Below are 16,014 nucleotides of genomic sequence, written 5' to 3' on the forward strand. Positions count from 1 at the left end.
TTTGTTTGTGTGTAATATATACGCGTTGTTCCACAGAAAACAGTTCTGTGGGGGAAACTACGTTGACTCAGCAAGACTCGAAAGCAGAGACCCATCCAATATGGCTGTGACCCATCCAATATGGCGGCGACGCTGGTTCACTCTCCAGCGCACGCGATGAGGCGTCTATATATTATGTCTATGCTGATCTCCGGTCACATCTCCCCTCTGGCCGCTGGAGGACGCCAGAGGCGGCAGCTGAGTTGAACACTTCCGCTGTTTCTCCCTTCATTCGCATTTTTTTACTTAAACTCTTATTAATATCTTTTAATGCGGTCTTTTGTAAATATATGATGAAAATTACACAGTGACACCATTTCCAGGCTGTTTTTATTGCTGTTTACTGTTGAGTTAAAAACTACATTAATTCCATTTAAGTGAGCATTTAATGTTTTATACGTAATCTATTTTATTTTTATTAACTCTTAGATCTATTCTAATTCAAACTTGGAAATTTATATAATTTGTTACTATCATAATTTTTTTCTTTATTAGTTTTATGCAAAATGAAAACGTGGAACTAACTGAAATACCTTAATGTTGTCATTCAAACCAGTTTTTACTCATAATCTTCAATCAGTTTAATGTAGGAAAAAATTAGTTTGATTCTGTTGTGTGGGTGTTTATTTTTCATCTTAATAAAACAGATAGCAGACCTGGTATTATTATTATTATTATTATTATTATTAATAATAATAATAATAATAATAAATCTATAGTCAGCCAGCTTAAACACACAAAATAAAAGAGATTTAATTAAGAAAACTTAAATGATTCAAATAAAAACAGAAATAAAATCATTTTTTTAAAAATTAAATAAAAGCATAAATTACAATAAAATAAAAATGTGACTGAAGACACAGAAGGAAATGTTTTACAACGTTTTGTTGTTGTTTGTTCGGGAACAAATGGTGCTTTTTGCACGTTTTTACGACAAACTGATGTATCTGGAACATCTGGAAGGACCCCCCCCAGTTATTAATGCTTTAATAAGTGAAACATGAATAAGTGATGTTGACCAGAATGTCAAACTGTCCTCTGGCAGAAAACTGAAGGACGTATTTCGTCCCCGGTGGACCTGACTCCGTGAAACGGTCCTGCAGGGTTTTGTCCTCCCTGAGCTGCAATTATTCATTTTCCTCTTTTTTCACCGTTTTCTGCTAAATTATTTTTATTTCGTTTGTTCATTTTCATTTCTTGCATCTCGTTTTATTTACATGGAGTTAAATCTGTTGCGTTCAGTGGACTGGAAGTTCTGTTCGCTCCAGGTGGTTCTGGTTCGGACTCGGTCCACTGGAAGTTCCTCCGTTTCACATTTCTGAAGATGTTTAATGAAGATATTTCTCAAGAACCTGGAAGATCTGCTTCAGCAGGAACCTCAACCCCAACCTCCTTCCTGTCGGAACACCGGATCATTTCCACCCAGATCCCAGAAAACCCAGAAACATCGGAGTCCTGCAGCTTCAGCTGCTCGCCCCCTTCCGGTTCCGCTTGGCGCGCCGCGCGCCCGGAAGTCGGATGAAGTCCAAGTGTTTGCTTTGGTCGGTGTTGGGAAAGGGGTGGGGGCCCGCGTGCAGCCTCTTGATGAAGTGGACCTCCCTCTGGTTCTCCCTGGTCCTGGAGGCCCTGATGGGCCTGCCGGTCCTGCTGAAGGCCACGTACCAGCGGGCGTGCTGGGCGTTCTGCAGCGCCGTGTAGTTGTTCTCCAGCACGACCTCGGTGAAGACGCAGTCTCTGCTGCGTGCACGCGGCTGCAGACATGGGGGGCGGGGGTGGGGTTCATAAAAGCACAAAATTAATCTTTTTTTTTTTATCAAATAAATATTTGTGATAAACTGCCTCAAATTTTTAAATTATTTTTTATTCAGTTTTATTCTATTTATATTATTTTTATGTATTTTTATTTAATCAATCACTTAATGTATAATTTTATGCTTTTTTAAAAATAAATATTTTCTTTTTGTGTTTAAAAAACACTTAAATGATCTGAGATCCTATTTAAAATATTTGAGCCAAATAAATAATAAAAATCATCATTTTATTCTAATTAATCTGTAATGTAACGTGAATGCAGCTTCGTTTCCTGCCAGAAATGATCCTTCTGTGGAACAAAAAGATCTTTTATTCTTCCTGATTTCTCTTCCTCCTCCCTGAGCCGCCATCTTATTGTGGTGGAGGGGTTGGTGTGTCCTGAAGATCCAAGCAGCTATGTTGTCGGGGGCTTTATGGCGGGTTACCGGGACCCCCCTCTGGAGCCAGGCCTGGAGGCGGGGTATGAGAGCGAGCGTCTGGTGGCCGGACCTTCGCCCATGGGGCCCGGTCAGGCTCAGCTCGAAAGGGTTACATGGGCCCCACCTCCCGTGGGCTCACCATCTGCGGGAGGAGCCGTAGGGGTCGGGTGCAATGTGAGCTGGGCGGCAGCAAGGGGCGGGGACCCTGGCGGTCCGATCCCCGGCTGCAGAAGCTGGCTCTAGGGACGTGGAACGTCACCTCTCTGGTGGGGAAGGAGCCTGAGCTTGTGCGCGAGGTTGAGCGGTTCCGGCTAGATATAGTTGGACTCACCTCGACGCATGGCTTGGGCTCTGGAACCAGAACCCTCGAGAGGGGCTGGACTTTCTTCCACTCTGGAGTTGCTCATGGTGAGAGGCGCCGAGCAGGTGTGGGCATTCTCATCAGCCCCCAGCTTGGTGCCTGCACGTTGGGGTTTACCCCGGTGGATGAAAGGGTAGTTTCCCTCCGCCTCCGGGTGGGGGGACGGGTCCTGACTGTTGTCTGTGCTTATGCACCGAACAGCAGTTCAGAGTACCCACCCTTTCTGGGGTCCTTGGAGGGAGTGCTGGAGGGTGCTCCTTCTGGGGACTCCATTGTTCTGCTGGGGGACTTCAATGCTCACGTGGGCAATGACAGTGAGACCTGGAGGGGAGTGATTGGGAGGCATGGACCCCCCCTCTGAACCCAAATGGTGTTTTGTTATTGGACTTCTGTGCTCGTCATGGATTGTCCATAACGAACACCATGTTCCAACATTAGAGTGTCCATATGTACACCTGGCATCAGGACTCCCTGGGCCGCAGTTCAATGATCGACTTTGTAGTTGTATCGTCGGACCTGCGGCCACATGCCTTGGACACTCGGGTGAAGAGGGGGGCGGAGCTTCAACTGATCACCACCTGGTGGTGAGTTGGCTCAGATGGTGGGGGATGAAGCTGGTCAGAGCTGGCAGGCCCAAACGTGTTGTGAGGGTCTGCTGGGAACGTCTGGCTGAGTCCCCCGTCAGAGCGAGCTTCAACTCCCACCTTCAGCAGAGCTTCAACCATGTCCCGAGTGAGGCGGGGGACATTGAGTCTGAATGGGCTGTGTTCCGTGTCTCTATTGCTGAGGCGGCCGGCCGGAGCTCTGGCTGTAAGGTTGTTGGTGCCTGTCGTGGCGGTAATCCCAGGACTCGTTGGTGGACACCAGCAGTGAGGGATGCCGTCAAGCTGAAGAAGGAGTCCTATCGGGCCTTCTTGGCCTGTGGGACTCTGGAGGCAGCTGATGGGTACCGACAGGCTAAGCGGCATGCGGCTTCGGCTGTTGCCGAGGCAAAAACTCGGACATAGGAGGAGTTCGGCGAGGTCATGGAGAAAGACTTCCGGACGGCTTCGAGGAGATTCTGGTCCACCATCCGGCGGCTCAGGAGGGGGAAGCAGGGCTCCGTCAACACTGTGTACAGTGGAGGTGGGGAGCTGCTGACCTCAACTCGGTATGTTGTGGGTCGGTGGAGGAAATACTTCGAAGACCTCCTCAATCCTACCAACACGTCTTCCGATGAGGAAGCAGAGCTGGTGGACTCAGGGGTGGACTCTCCTATCTCTGGGGCTGAAGTCACTGAGGTGGTCAAAAAGCTCCTTGGCGGCAAGGCCCCGGGGGTGGATGAGATCCGCCCGGAGTTCCTTAAGGCTCTGGATGCTGTGGGGCTGTCCTGGCTGACACGCCTCTGCAGCATCGCGTGGACATCGGGGGCAGTACCGCTGGATTGGCAGACTGGGGTGGTGGTCCCCCTTTTTAAGAAGGGGGACCGGAGGGTGTGTTCCAATTACAGGGGGATCACACTCCTCAGCCTCCCTGGTAAGGTCTATTCAGGGGTCCTGGAGAGGAGGGTCCGCCGGATAGTCGAATCTCGGATTGAGGAGGAGCAGTGCGGTTTTCGTCCTGGTCGCGGAACAGTGGACCAGCTCTATACCCTCTCTGGGGTCCTGGAGGGGGCATGGGAGTTTGCCCAACCAGTCTACATGTGCTTTGTGGACCTGGAGAAGGCGTTCGACCGTGTCCCCAGAGGGCTCCTGTGGGGGGTACTCCGGGAGTATGGGGTACCGGACCCCCTTGTACGAGCTGTCCGGTCCCTGTACGACAGATGTCAGAGCTTGGTCTCCATTGCCTGTAGTAAGTCGGATTTGTTTATCACTGATTCTGTTCATAACTTACATGGACAGAATTTCTAGGTGCAGCCGAGGTGTTGAGGGGATCCGGCTTGGTGGCCTCAGGATTGGGTCCCTGCTTTTTGCAGATGACGTGGTCCTGTTGGCTTCATCTGGTCGTGATCTCCAGCTCTCACTTGAGCGATTCGCGGCCGAGTGTGAAGCGGCTGGGATGAGAATCAGCACCTCCAGATCTGAGACCATGGTCCTCAGCCGGAATAGGGTGGATTGTCTTCTCCGGGTCGGGAGTCAGGTCCTGCCTCAAGTGGAGGAGTTTAAATATCTCGGGGTCTTGTTCACGAGTGAGGGAAGGATGGAGTGTGAGATCGACAGACGGATCGGTGCGGCGTCTGCAGTAATGTGGACTCTGCGCCGGTCTGTCGTGGTGAAGAAGGAGCTGAGCCAGAAGGTGAAGCTCTCGATTTACCAGTCGATCTACGTTCCTACCCTCAACTATGGTCATGAGCTGTGGGTCGTGACCGAAAGAAGGAGATTTCGTATACAGGCGGCTGAAATGAGTTTCCTCCGCAGGGTGGCCGGGCTCTCCCTTAGAGATAGGGTGAGGAATTCGGTCATCCGGGAGGAGATCAGAGTAGAGCCGCTGCTCCTCCGCATCGAGAGGAACCAGTTGAGGTGGCTCGGGCATCTGGTCAGGATGCCTCCTGGACCTCCCTGGTGAGGTGTTCCAGGCACGTCCCTCTGGGAGGAGACCCCGGGGAAGACCCAGGACACGCTGGAGGGATTATATCTCTCGGCTGGCCTGGGAACGCCTCTGGATCCCCCTCGCAGAGTTGGCAAATGTGGCTGGGGAGAGGGAAGTCTGGGCTTCCCTGTTTAGGCTGCTGCCCCCGCGACCCGACTCCGGATAAGCGGGAGATGGTGATTTAACTTCACTTCGTCATGTGAATCTGAACCCCTCGTTTCTTCACCAGACACGTCATCCCCCCCCCCACCAGAACCCACCAGAACCCCAGCAGACCTGCAGCTGACAGATGTCAGATGTTCTGCATGAAGCTCCTCCAGATGTTTACCTTCCCCACGAGCTTCCCCTTCCGGTTCATACACAGGTACCGCCCACTTTCTGCGCCCCGGATGCGCACGCGGCTGCCAAACGTGTCCGTCTCCACGAAGAGCCGAGCTGCAGAAACACAAAAAGGTTTTACATCTTCTGGCAGCGAGGTGTGTATTGGACCTGAGAGACAAGGGGTCCTAATCAGCCGCCAGACCAGCTTCTGGATTAACATACAGTCCTAAACACCCCGCAAAACCCCCACACCCTAACCCCCACAGCGTGGGGTCTGCAGCCCTCTCTGCTGTGGGTGATCTTCTGGCTGAACTTGTGGAGAAAAGTTTGTTTTTTCATCAAGAATCAGAAAATTAGTAAAAACTGTCTAAACTTTCTGAAGGTTTCTGCAGAAAAAACTCCTTCAGTCAGCCTGGAAGTCTGTTTTTATCCCAAACATTCAGCCTCGAAGTCTGTTTTATCCCAAATATTCAGCCTGGAAGTCTGTTTTATCCCAAACATTCAGCCTGGAAGTCTGTTTTATCCCAAATATTCAGCCTGGAAGTCTGTTTTATCCCAAATATTCAGCCTGGAAGTCTGTTTTTATCCCAAATATTCAGCCTGGAAGTCTGTTTTATCCCAAATATTCAGCCTGGAAGTCTGTTTTTATCCCAAATATTCAGCCTGGAAGTCTGTTTTATCCCAAATATTCAGCCTGGAAGTCTGTTTTATCCCAAACATTCAGCCTGGAAGTCTGTTTTATCCCAAATATTCAGCCTGGAAGTCTGTTTTATCCCAAATATTCAGCCTGGAAGTCTGTTTTATCCCAAATATTCAGCCTGGAAGTCTGGTTTTATCCCAAATATTCAGCCTGGAAGTCTGTTTTATCCCAAATATTCAGCCCGGAAGTCTGTTTTTATCCCAAATATTCAGCCTGGAAGTCTGTTTTATCCCAAATATTCAGCCTGGAAGTCTGTTTTATCCCAAATATTCAGCCTGGAAGTCTGTTTTATCCCAAATATTCAGCCTGGAAGTCTGTTTTATCCCAAATATTCAGCCTGGAAGTCTGTTTTTATCCCAAATATTCAGCCTGGAAGTCTGTTTTATCCCAAATATTCAGCCTGGAAGTCTGTTTTATCCCAAATATTCAGCCTGGAAGTCTGTTTTTATCCCAAATATTCAGCCTGGAAGTCTGTTTTATCCCAAATATTCAGCCTGGAAGTCTGTTTTATCCCAAACATTCAGCCTGGAAGTCTGTTTTATCCCAAATATTCAGCCTGGAAGTCTGTTTTATCCCAAATATTCAGCCTGGAAGTCTGTTTTATCCCAAATATTCAGCCTGGAAGTCTGGTTTTATCCCAAATATTCAGCCTGGAAGTCTGTTTTATCCCAAATATTCAGCCCGGAAGTCTGTTTTTATCCCAAATATTCAGCCTGGAAGTCTGTTTTATCCCAAATATTCAGCCTGGAAGTCTGTTTTATCCCAAATATTCAGCCTGGAAGTCTGTTTTATCCCAAATATTCAGCCTGGAAGTCTGTTTTATCCCAAATATTCAGCCTGGAAGTCTGTTTTTATCCCAAATATTCAGCCTGGAAGTCTGTTTTATCCTAAATATTCAGCCTGGAAGTCTGTTTTTATCCCAAACATTCAGCCTCGAAGTCTGTTTTATCCCAAATATTCAGCCTGGAAGTCTGTTTTATCCCAAACATTCAGCCTGGAAGTCTGTTTTATCCCAAATATTCAGCCTGGAAGTCTGTTTTATCCCAAATATTCAGCCTGGAAGTCTGTTTTTATCCCAAATATTCAGCCTGGAAGTCTGTTTTATCCCAAATATTCAGCCTGGAAGTCTGTTTTTATCCCAAATATTCAGCCTGGAAGTCTGTTTTATCCCAAATATTCAGCCTGGAAGTCTGTTTTATCCCAAACATTCAGCCTGGAAGTCTGTTTTATCCCAAATATTCAGCCTGGAAGTCTGTTTTATCCCAAATATTCAGCCTGGAAGTCTGTTTTATCCCAAATATTCAGCCTGGAAGTCTGGTTTTATCCCAAATATTCAGCCTGGAAGTCTGTTTTATCCCAAATATTCAGCCCGGAAGTCTGTTTTTATCCCAAATATTCAGCCTGGAAGTCTGTTTTATCCCAAATATTCAGCCTGGAAGTCTGTTTTATCCCAAATATTCAGCCTGGAAGTCTGTTTTATCCCAAATATTCAGCCTGGAAGTCTGTTTTATCCCAAATATTCAGCCTGGAAGTCTGTTTTTATCCCAAATATTCAGCCTGGAAGTCTGTTTTATCCTAAATATTCAGCCTGGAAGTCTGTTTTATCCCAAATATTCAGCCTGGAAGTCTGTTTTATCCCAAATATTCAGCCTGGAAGTCTGTTTTATCCCAAATATTCAGTCTGGAAGTCTGTTTTTATCCCAAATATTCAGCCTGGAAGTCTGTTTTATCCCAAATATTCAGTCTGGAAGTCTGGTTTATCCCAAATATTCAGTCTGGAAGTCTGTTTTTATCCCAAATATTCAGCCTGGAAGTCTGTTTTATCCCAAATATTCAGCCCGGAAGTCTGTTTTATCCCAAATATTCAGCCTGGAAGTCTGTTTTATCCCAAATATTCAGCCTGGAAGTCTGTTTTATCCCAAATATTCAGCCTGGAAGTCTGTTTTATCCCAAATATTCAGCCTGGAAGTCTGGTTTTATCCCAAATATTCAGCCTGGAAGTCTGGTTTATCCCAAATATTCAGCCTGGAAGTCTGGTTTTATCCCAAATATTCAGCCTGGAAGTCTGTTTTATCCCAAATATTCAGCCTGGAAGTCTGTTTTATCCCAAATATTCAGCCTGGAAGTCTGGTTTTATCCCAAATATTCAGCCTGGAAGTCTGTTTTATCCCAAATATTCAGCCTGGAAGTCTGTTTTTATCCCAAATATTCAGCCTGGAAGTCTGTTTTATCCCAAATATTCAGCCTGGAAGTCTGTTTTATCCCAAATATTCAGCCTGGAAGTCTGTTTTTATCCCAAATATTCAGCCTGGAAGTCTGTTTTATCCCAAATATTCAGCCTGGAAGTCTGTTTTATCCCAAATATTCAGCCTGGAAGTCTGTTTTATCCCAAATATTCAGCCTGGAAGTCTGTTTTATCCCAAATAATCAGCCTGGAAGTCTGTTTTTATCCCAAATATTCAGCCTGGAAGTCTGTTTTTATCCCAAATATTCAGCCTGGAAGTCTGTTTTTATCCCAAATATTCAGCCTGGAAGTCTGTTTTATCCCAAATATTCAGCCTGGAAGTCTGTTTTTATCCCAAATATTCAGCCTGGAAGTCTGTTTTTATCCCAAATATTCAGCCTGGAAGTCTGTTTTATCCCAAATATTCAGCCTGGAAGTCTGTTTTTATCCCAAATATTCAGCCTGGAAGTCTGTTTTTATCCCAAATATTCAGCCTGGAAGTCTGTTTTATCCCAAATATTCAGCCTGGAAGTCTGTTTTATCCCAAATATTTAGCCTGGAAGTCTGTTTTATCCCAAATATTCAGCCTGGAAGTCTGTTTTATCCCAAACATTCAGCCTGGAAGTCTGTTTTATCCCAAATATTCAGCCTGGAAGTCTGTTTTATCCCAAATATTCAGCCTGGAAGTCTGTTTTATCCCAAATATTCAGCCTGGAAGTCTGGTTTATCCCAAATATTCAGCCCGGAAGTCTGTTTTTATCCCAAATATTCAGCCTGGAAGTCTGTTTTATCCCAAATATTCAGCCTGGAAGTCTGTTTATCCCAAATATTCAGCCTGGAAGTCTGTTTTATCCCAAATATTCAGCCTGGAAGTCTGTTTTATCCCAAATATTCAGCCTGGAAGTCTGTTTTATCCCAAATATTCAGCCTGGAAGTCTGTTTTATCCCAAATATTCAGCCTGGAAGTCTGTTTTATCCCAAATATTCAGCCTGGAAGTCTGTTTTATCCCAAACATTCAGCCTGGAAGTCTGTTTTATCCCAAATATTCAGCCTGGAAGTCTGTTTTATCCCAAATATTCAGCCTGGAAGTCTGTTTTATCCCAAATATTCAGCCTGGAAGTCTGTTTTATCCCAAATATTCAGCCTGGAAGTCTGTTTTATCCCAAACATTCAGCCTGGAAGTCTGGTTTATCCCAATTTTTATCAGAAATTTATCCTGATTTTTTCCAGATTCATACATTTTTCCTTCTTGTTGCCTTAAAGTGAAAAAATATTCTAGCTTTACTTTTCGGGAAGGAAACGAGCTTCAGAAGAAAAACCCAGTTTCATGGGGACCATGTGCAACCCTGCGGAACCCTGCAGACCCCTACCGGACCCCTCCCGGACCGGGACCAGGTCTTACCTTCCAGGCTGCCGTCCTCGGCGGTCGCTGTGACCCTCCTTCCATGGATCTGGACGTGCTTCCCGCTGGTACGGCTGTAGAGCTGGTAGACCCGGACCTGGCGGCGGCTGAGGGGGTCCGGGGCCCCCCCCTGGTTCCTCACATGCTGGTTAAAAGTAGCAGAGCGGTGATTCTCCCCCTTTTTATGAAGGGAAAAATAAAATAGAGGATTTTGTTTGTCTAGTCGGAGCTGGAAGATCCGGGATGAGTTTCTCTCTGCAGCTCTGGATTTCTGCCTTCTTACCTGAGTTTGGCTCCAGAACACAAAGAGGTGGAAGGACCTGGCGAAGCAAGAGGAGAAGCAGGTTTCAGGGCTTCAGGGTTTCGGGGGGGGGGGGGGGGGGGGTTGTGGAGCAGAGCTGCAGGACTTACAGAAAAACACCGCGAGGCTTCATCACAAACATCTCGGTCCTCTCAGCAACACACGCACATCTTCAGTCTGTCTCTCCATCAGATCTCTGCTTTTAAACACACAAATCTCCTCAAAGATCCATTAATCCCGATCCGGGAGGGGGGGCGGGTCCCAGTTCGGGTCCCGGTTCTGCGGCTTCATGCCGGCTGGAGGAAGTTCTGCTGGAAGCTTCAGCAGGTCTGATGCTCATCATCTCTGCTGCTTTGGGTTTAAAACAGCAGCAGGGGGTGTGGCGAATAGGTGCTAAAACACACGCGCGCGCGCGCGCACTCAGCTCCGCACCGTCCAATCAGCATCGTGACGAGCAGGATGCTGTTAGAGCAGAAGCTGCTGGGTTGTCCCCCCCACACTAATGTAGTAAAAGATTCAGTAAAATGTTCCTTAAGGCTAAATTGCGCAGACTTAGAAGATCCCATCATTTACACTGTAGAATATCAGGAGATTCAGAGAATCAGAAGGAATCTCTGTATTCTGGGACCAGGCTGGATGCTGGTGATGTTCTGCATTATAACATGGTTCTCTACTGGAAACCAGTACATGGACTCATCCAGAAACCAGTGTGAACCCAGTTCATGCAGGTTAAAGCTCCATCATATGTGAAGAGGATCCAGAAACACGCCGTCTTCTCTGGACCAAAGCTCATTTAAAATGTTCTGAGTGGAAACCTGGATGAAGATGTGGAATAGTTTGTGGACAGCATGGACGGCGTGTCCTGCAGACTAAAGAGGAGAGGGAGCATCCAGCTTGTTATCAGCCTGCATCTCTGATGGGATGGGGTTGCATTAGTGCCGATGGCGTGGGCAGCTTCCACATCTGGGAAGCTCCATCAATGCTGAAACATCTGCTCCCATCCAGACAACGTCTCTTTCAGGGAAGACCTTCCACCATGCTGGACCACATCCTGATGGTGGAACAGGAGAACTGGTCCTGCAGGACCACGCTGAACCACATCCTGATGGTGGAACAGGAGAACCGGTCCAGCAGGACCACGCTGAACCGCATCCTGATGGTGGTACAGGAGAACCGGTCCAGCAGGACCATGCTGAACCACATCCTGATGGTGGTACAGGAGAACCGGTCCAGCAGGACCACGCTGAACCGCATCCTGATGGTGGAACAGGAGAACCGGTCCAGCAGGACCACGCTGGACCGCATCCTGTATGAAAGGTCCTGGCTTTAGACAAGCGGATTGTAGAGCAGCCGTTCAGACCTCAGTGCAGGGATTCTTCTAGCCTGATGGTGTCCTTCACAGTGGGAGGAGTTTAGCATAACCTGCTGTCATCGCCGTGGAGCTCACAGATCTCCAGCTATGCCGTGTTGTCAGCACCACGTTTAGGTAACTTGATATAGGAAAAAAAACTGACATGGAGGTTCATGAAATGCAACAACTTCCCACACGAGAATCTCTTCTGCGCAGGTGTCTTCCTGTCTTCTGTTGCCCAGTTTAGATGATTTTCTGTCAGCTGTAGCCTGAGTTTGTAGCCTGACAGAAGAGGCATCGCTGGTTTACCCGGCATACGTTGCTGGGAACTTCCCGTTACCTTTCCATCATCTCCAACTGGTCAAAGTCACTTAAATCCTCTTTCCTCCTCATTCTGATGTTCACTTTGAGCTCCTGCAAGTCATCTTCACAGAGATCGATCAGCTAAAAGCTTCCGTGGGATTGGCTGAAAAGATATCTGTGTTAAAAGTGTCTACACATACTTAATAAATTAACCTGTGGGTGTATTTCCAATAGTGTGATTTTTATTAGATATATGTCAAAGTCACATTAGGTAACTGCATGTAGCTGATGTTTAGTTGCTAGCAAAGTAGCTTTGCAAACTTTAGCTAAGTCCCAGTTCAGGGTCTACGTGCTTCGAAGTCGGCTTCATTGGCTTCGTACATCATAGTGGCACTGACCCATCTAGAAGGCTATTTCCATTCCTCCCTACAAACCCTCACGTAGCATTTAGCGCCAGAATGTAGTGAAGGATGCTTGCATGTTGTGAAGGCTGCTAGCATGTAATGATTACTGTTAGCATGTAGAGCAGATTACTAGCATGTAGTGGAGGCTGCTAACATGTAATGATGGCTAGTAGCATTTCGTGACGACTGCTAGCAGCCTGTAGTGAGGGCTGCTAGCATGTTGTGAAGGCTGGTTATATGTAGCAAAGGCTGCTAGTATGTAATGATGACTAGTAGCATGTAGAGTAGATTGCTAGCATGTAGTGGAGGCTGCTTAAATGTAATGAAGGCTGCTAGCACGTCGTGAAGGCTGCTAGCACGTCGTGAAGGCTGCTAGCGTGTTGTGAAGGCTGCTAGCGTGTCGTGAAGGCTGCTAGCACGTCGTGAAGGCTGCTAGCACGTCGTGAAGGCTGCTAGCGTGTTGTGAAGGCTGCTAGCGTGTCGTGAAGGCTGCTAGCGTGTCGTGAGGGCTGCTAACAGAAACTGAGTGGTGGTGGAGAGCCCAGCAGGATGTTATGAGGTGTAAATTTAGCGCCACACAGAGGAATGTTTAGCTAGCTGTATCCCGCTGCAGCAGAACATCGCTGCTGAGTCGTGTTTTCATCACCAGACTTCGGGTCGTTTCTTCGACGTAAATCTGGTTTTAATCATCAAAAGCAGTCGGTAAGTTGTCTCCATGGACGGGTTGGGATGGCAGTGGCATCAGCGTGTTTCCTCATTATTATGACAACAAATAAGTTTAATTACATGCGTCTGAAGTTAACGTTACCTGGACAGGTGCACTGTCAGCTCCTCCTCCCCAGGTTTTTTTTTATTTCCATCCACAAATGAAAAGTAAAACTATGATAATTTCTGACTCATAAAATGAATTAAAAGAAAGCAGCTGAGAAGTTTTTTGATTTTCTGTTTTGTTCATGTTATAACTGTTTATTATTGATATCTCAGAGCTTCTGAGAAGCATCTCAAACTTATGGTCTCAGTCTGGTTTTCATTAAAAATGTGTGAGTTTATTAAATGAATGTCGCAGTCAGCACCAACACTTCCATTTTATTGCCCGTTTTTAGCAGGAGGACAATTCTGCTTTTTGGACTTTGAGGTGACTTCAAAGCGACGGGGTTCCCCCCCTCCGGCTCGGGCCTTCCTCGGGGCCACTGTAGCTCCCGGGACAAGTGAAAGGAGAACTGGTGGTCTCCAAACAGCTTTGACCACACCGTAAAAATCTCTGCCATAAAGAGCAACTGGCCACTCGCTCTGACCCTGCAAAAATAAAGGCAAAGGTTCAGAAAGTGGGTGGTCTCCTTTCTGGATGATCAGAAGAAAAGGGGAAATAAAAGTTTCGGGTTCACCTCGAGCCACAATCAGTTCAGATCCTGCAGCTTGTGAATGTCAGAACCCTGCACACAGGTTCACCTTTCATTCGTAGAACTTTTATCCTGATGAGACCTTAAGATGCTCAGTGAGATGAAAATGTGCAAGTGTTTGTTACAAAGGCTGCTGACCCCCAGGTAATTCCCTGCCATTTGCAGGCCCACCATTTGAGCTTGCCAAATTTGACACAGCTGACGCAGGCAATAAATTTGAACTGGTTTCCCCACCCCCTTTATCCATAATGAGTGCTCCCCTGCCAAGCTTTTGAACACACACTTACACACCCCCATGTTCACATACCAGAGATGTGAAACGGGACAATCGGAGGGAACAGAAGGAATGTGAATAACCATAAACCTGCAGAAGAGTTGTGAAAATGTGAAAAGAAGTCTGAAAACGGAACATCTGAAGGATGCGAGACCAGCTGGAAGAGGACATGCTAATGTGTGGCGGACAACACTGTCAGGGTGACCAGACTGTGTAAATCCCGCGAGTCCCTGAACGCTGCGATGTGCGACAGGTGAAACTCGAGCTGCTGATCCGCCATTAAGGCCGGCTGCCAGTTACAGACAGGCTCTGATCGCTTCATCTGCAGGCCGACAGGCCGGGATGATGTCCGGCTTCAAATCTTATCAAGTGGAGCTGGTGGGGGTCAGGAGGGGTAATGAAAATAACTGGGCACCGTCCAGATACACCGAGGCTACAGTCACACCAGAATCTGGGTTATTTTTAAGCAGCAAAATGTCAATGAGCGATGAACATGCTGAAGGCGCAGATCTAACAAGGTGAGATGGAAGGTCAGGTCACTGAAGAGGGACTGTTGTAAAGAACACACACATGCTAACTGCTCTACTCCTCAGAAAGTCTTAGCGATGGCCTTCTGTTGGTTCTGCGCCAACCGCTACATGAATCTGCTGGTTTCTGTCACATCAGAAACATATTTACATAAACATATGAAACATATTTACATCAGAAACATATTTACATAAACATATTAAACATATTTACATAAACATATGAAACCTATTTACATAAACATATGAAACCTATTTACATAAACATATGAAACATATTTACATCAGAAACATATTTACATAAACATATTAAACATATTTACATAAACATATGAAACCTATTTACATCAGAAACATATTTACATCAGAAACATATTTACATAAACATATTAAACATATTTACATAAATATATGAAACATATTTACACAAACATATGAAACCTATTTACATCAGAAACATATTTACATAAACATATGAAACATATTTACATAAACATATGAAACATATTTACATCAGAAACATATTTACATAAACATATTAAACATATTTACATAAACATATGAAACCTATTTACATCAGAAACATATTTACATCAGAAACATATTTACATAAACATATTAAACATATTTACATAAATATATGAAACATATTTACACAAACATATGAAACCTATTTACATCAGAAACATATTTACATAAACATATGAAACATATTTACATAAACATATTAAACATATTTACATAAACATATGAAACCTATTTACATCAGAAACATATTTACATCAGAAACATATTTACATAAACATATTAAACATATTTACATAAATATATGAAACATATTTACACAAACATATGAAACCTATTTACATCAGAAACATATTTACATAAACATATGAAACATATTTACATAAACATATGAAACATATTTACATAAATATATGAAACATATTTACATAAACATATTAAACATATTTACATAAATATATGAAACATATTTACATCAGAAACATATTTACATAAACATATGAAACATATTTACATAAACATATTAAACATATTTACATAAACATATGAAACATATTTACATAAATATATGAAACATATTTACATAAACATATTAAACATATTTACATAAACATATGAAACCCTTCCAACCACAAACCTTGTGAAATGTTAGACTGAAACTTATATTTAACTTCCTGGTTTACTTTTGTGTAAAAACGTTACTTAGTGGAGTTACAAACCGCGCGTAGTTTGGCCATGGTCACAAGTTGGCTCAGCAATCAAAATTCGTCGCTTCTTGACTAAATGGAGACAAAAGCTCTGACTGGTTAGCATGACAGATAAAACCTCAGTTAGCGTGAGAATATCATCGTGGTGGAGGCTGAAATACATTCTTATTACAATGCAACCATCATCGTCTCGCGGCGTCTCTATGATTGACTGCAAATTAAATGTAGTTTATGCACGGCTATCCGGTAAATTAGTGGTTTCCGACCTGTGGTCAGGGACCCCCAGGAGGTCCCTCAAAGAGCACAGGGGCCCATGAGATTTTGGGGTCCGTTGTTTTTAGGGAATGTTCTTTAGAGACCAGCTGGATTCTCGGT

At 45.1% G+C, this 16,014-nt stretch overlaps 1 protein-coding gene across 1 annotated transcript; it reads right to left on the reverse strand.

Moving 5' to 3' along the window:
• Positions 1 to 1,502: 1,502 nt before the first annotated feature.
• Positions 1,503 to 12,188, reverse strand: fgf17 (fibroblast growth factor 17; the record flags this gene model as incomplete). The annotated part of the gene is made up of 6 exons (XM_079251171.1): positions 1,503 to 1,790; positions 5,528 to 5,634; positions 9,848 to 10,025; positions 10,131 to 10,167; positions 11,840 to 11,924; positions 12,152 to 12,188. The coding sequence occupies 6 exons, from the start codon at positions 12,186 to 12,188 to the stop codon at positions 1,503 to 1,505; spliced, it is 732 nt and encodes a 243-aa protein (XP_079107297.1).
• Between the last annotated feature and the right edge of the window lie 3,826 nt (positions 12,189 to 16,014).

This window comes from Telmatherina bonti, assembly GCF_933228915.1.
Source record: "Telmatherina bonti genome assembly, chromosome: 13".
Classification (NCBI taxonomy): domain Eukaryota; kingdom Metazoa; phylum Chordata; class Actinopteri; order Atheriniformes; family Telmatherinidae; genus Telmatherina; species Telmatherina bonti.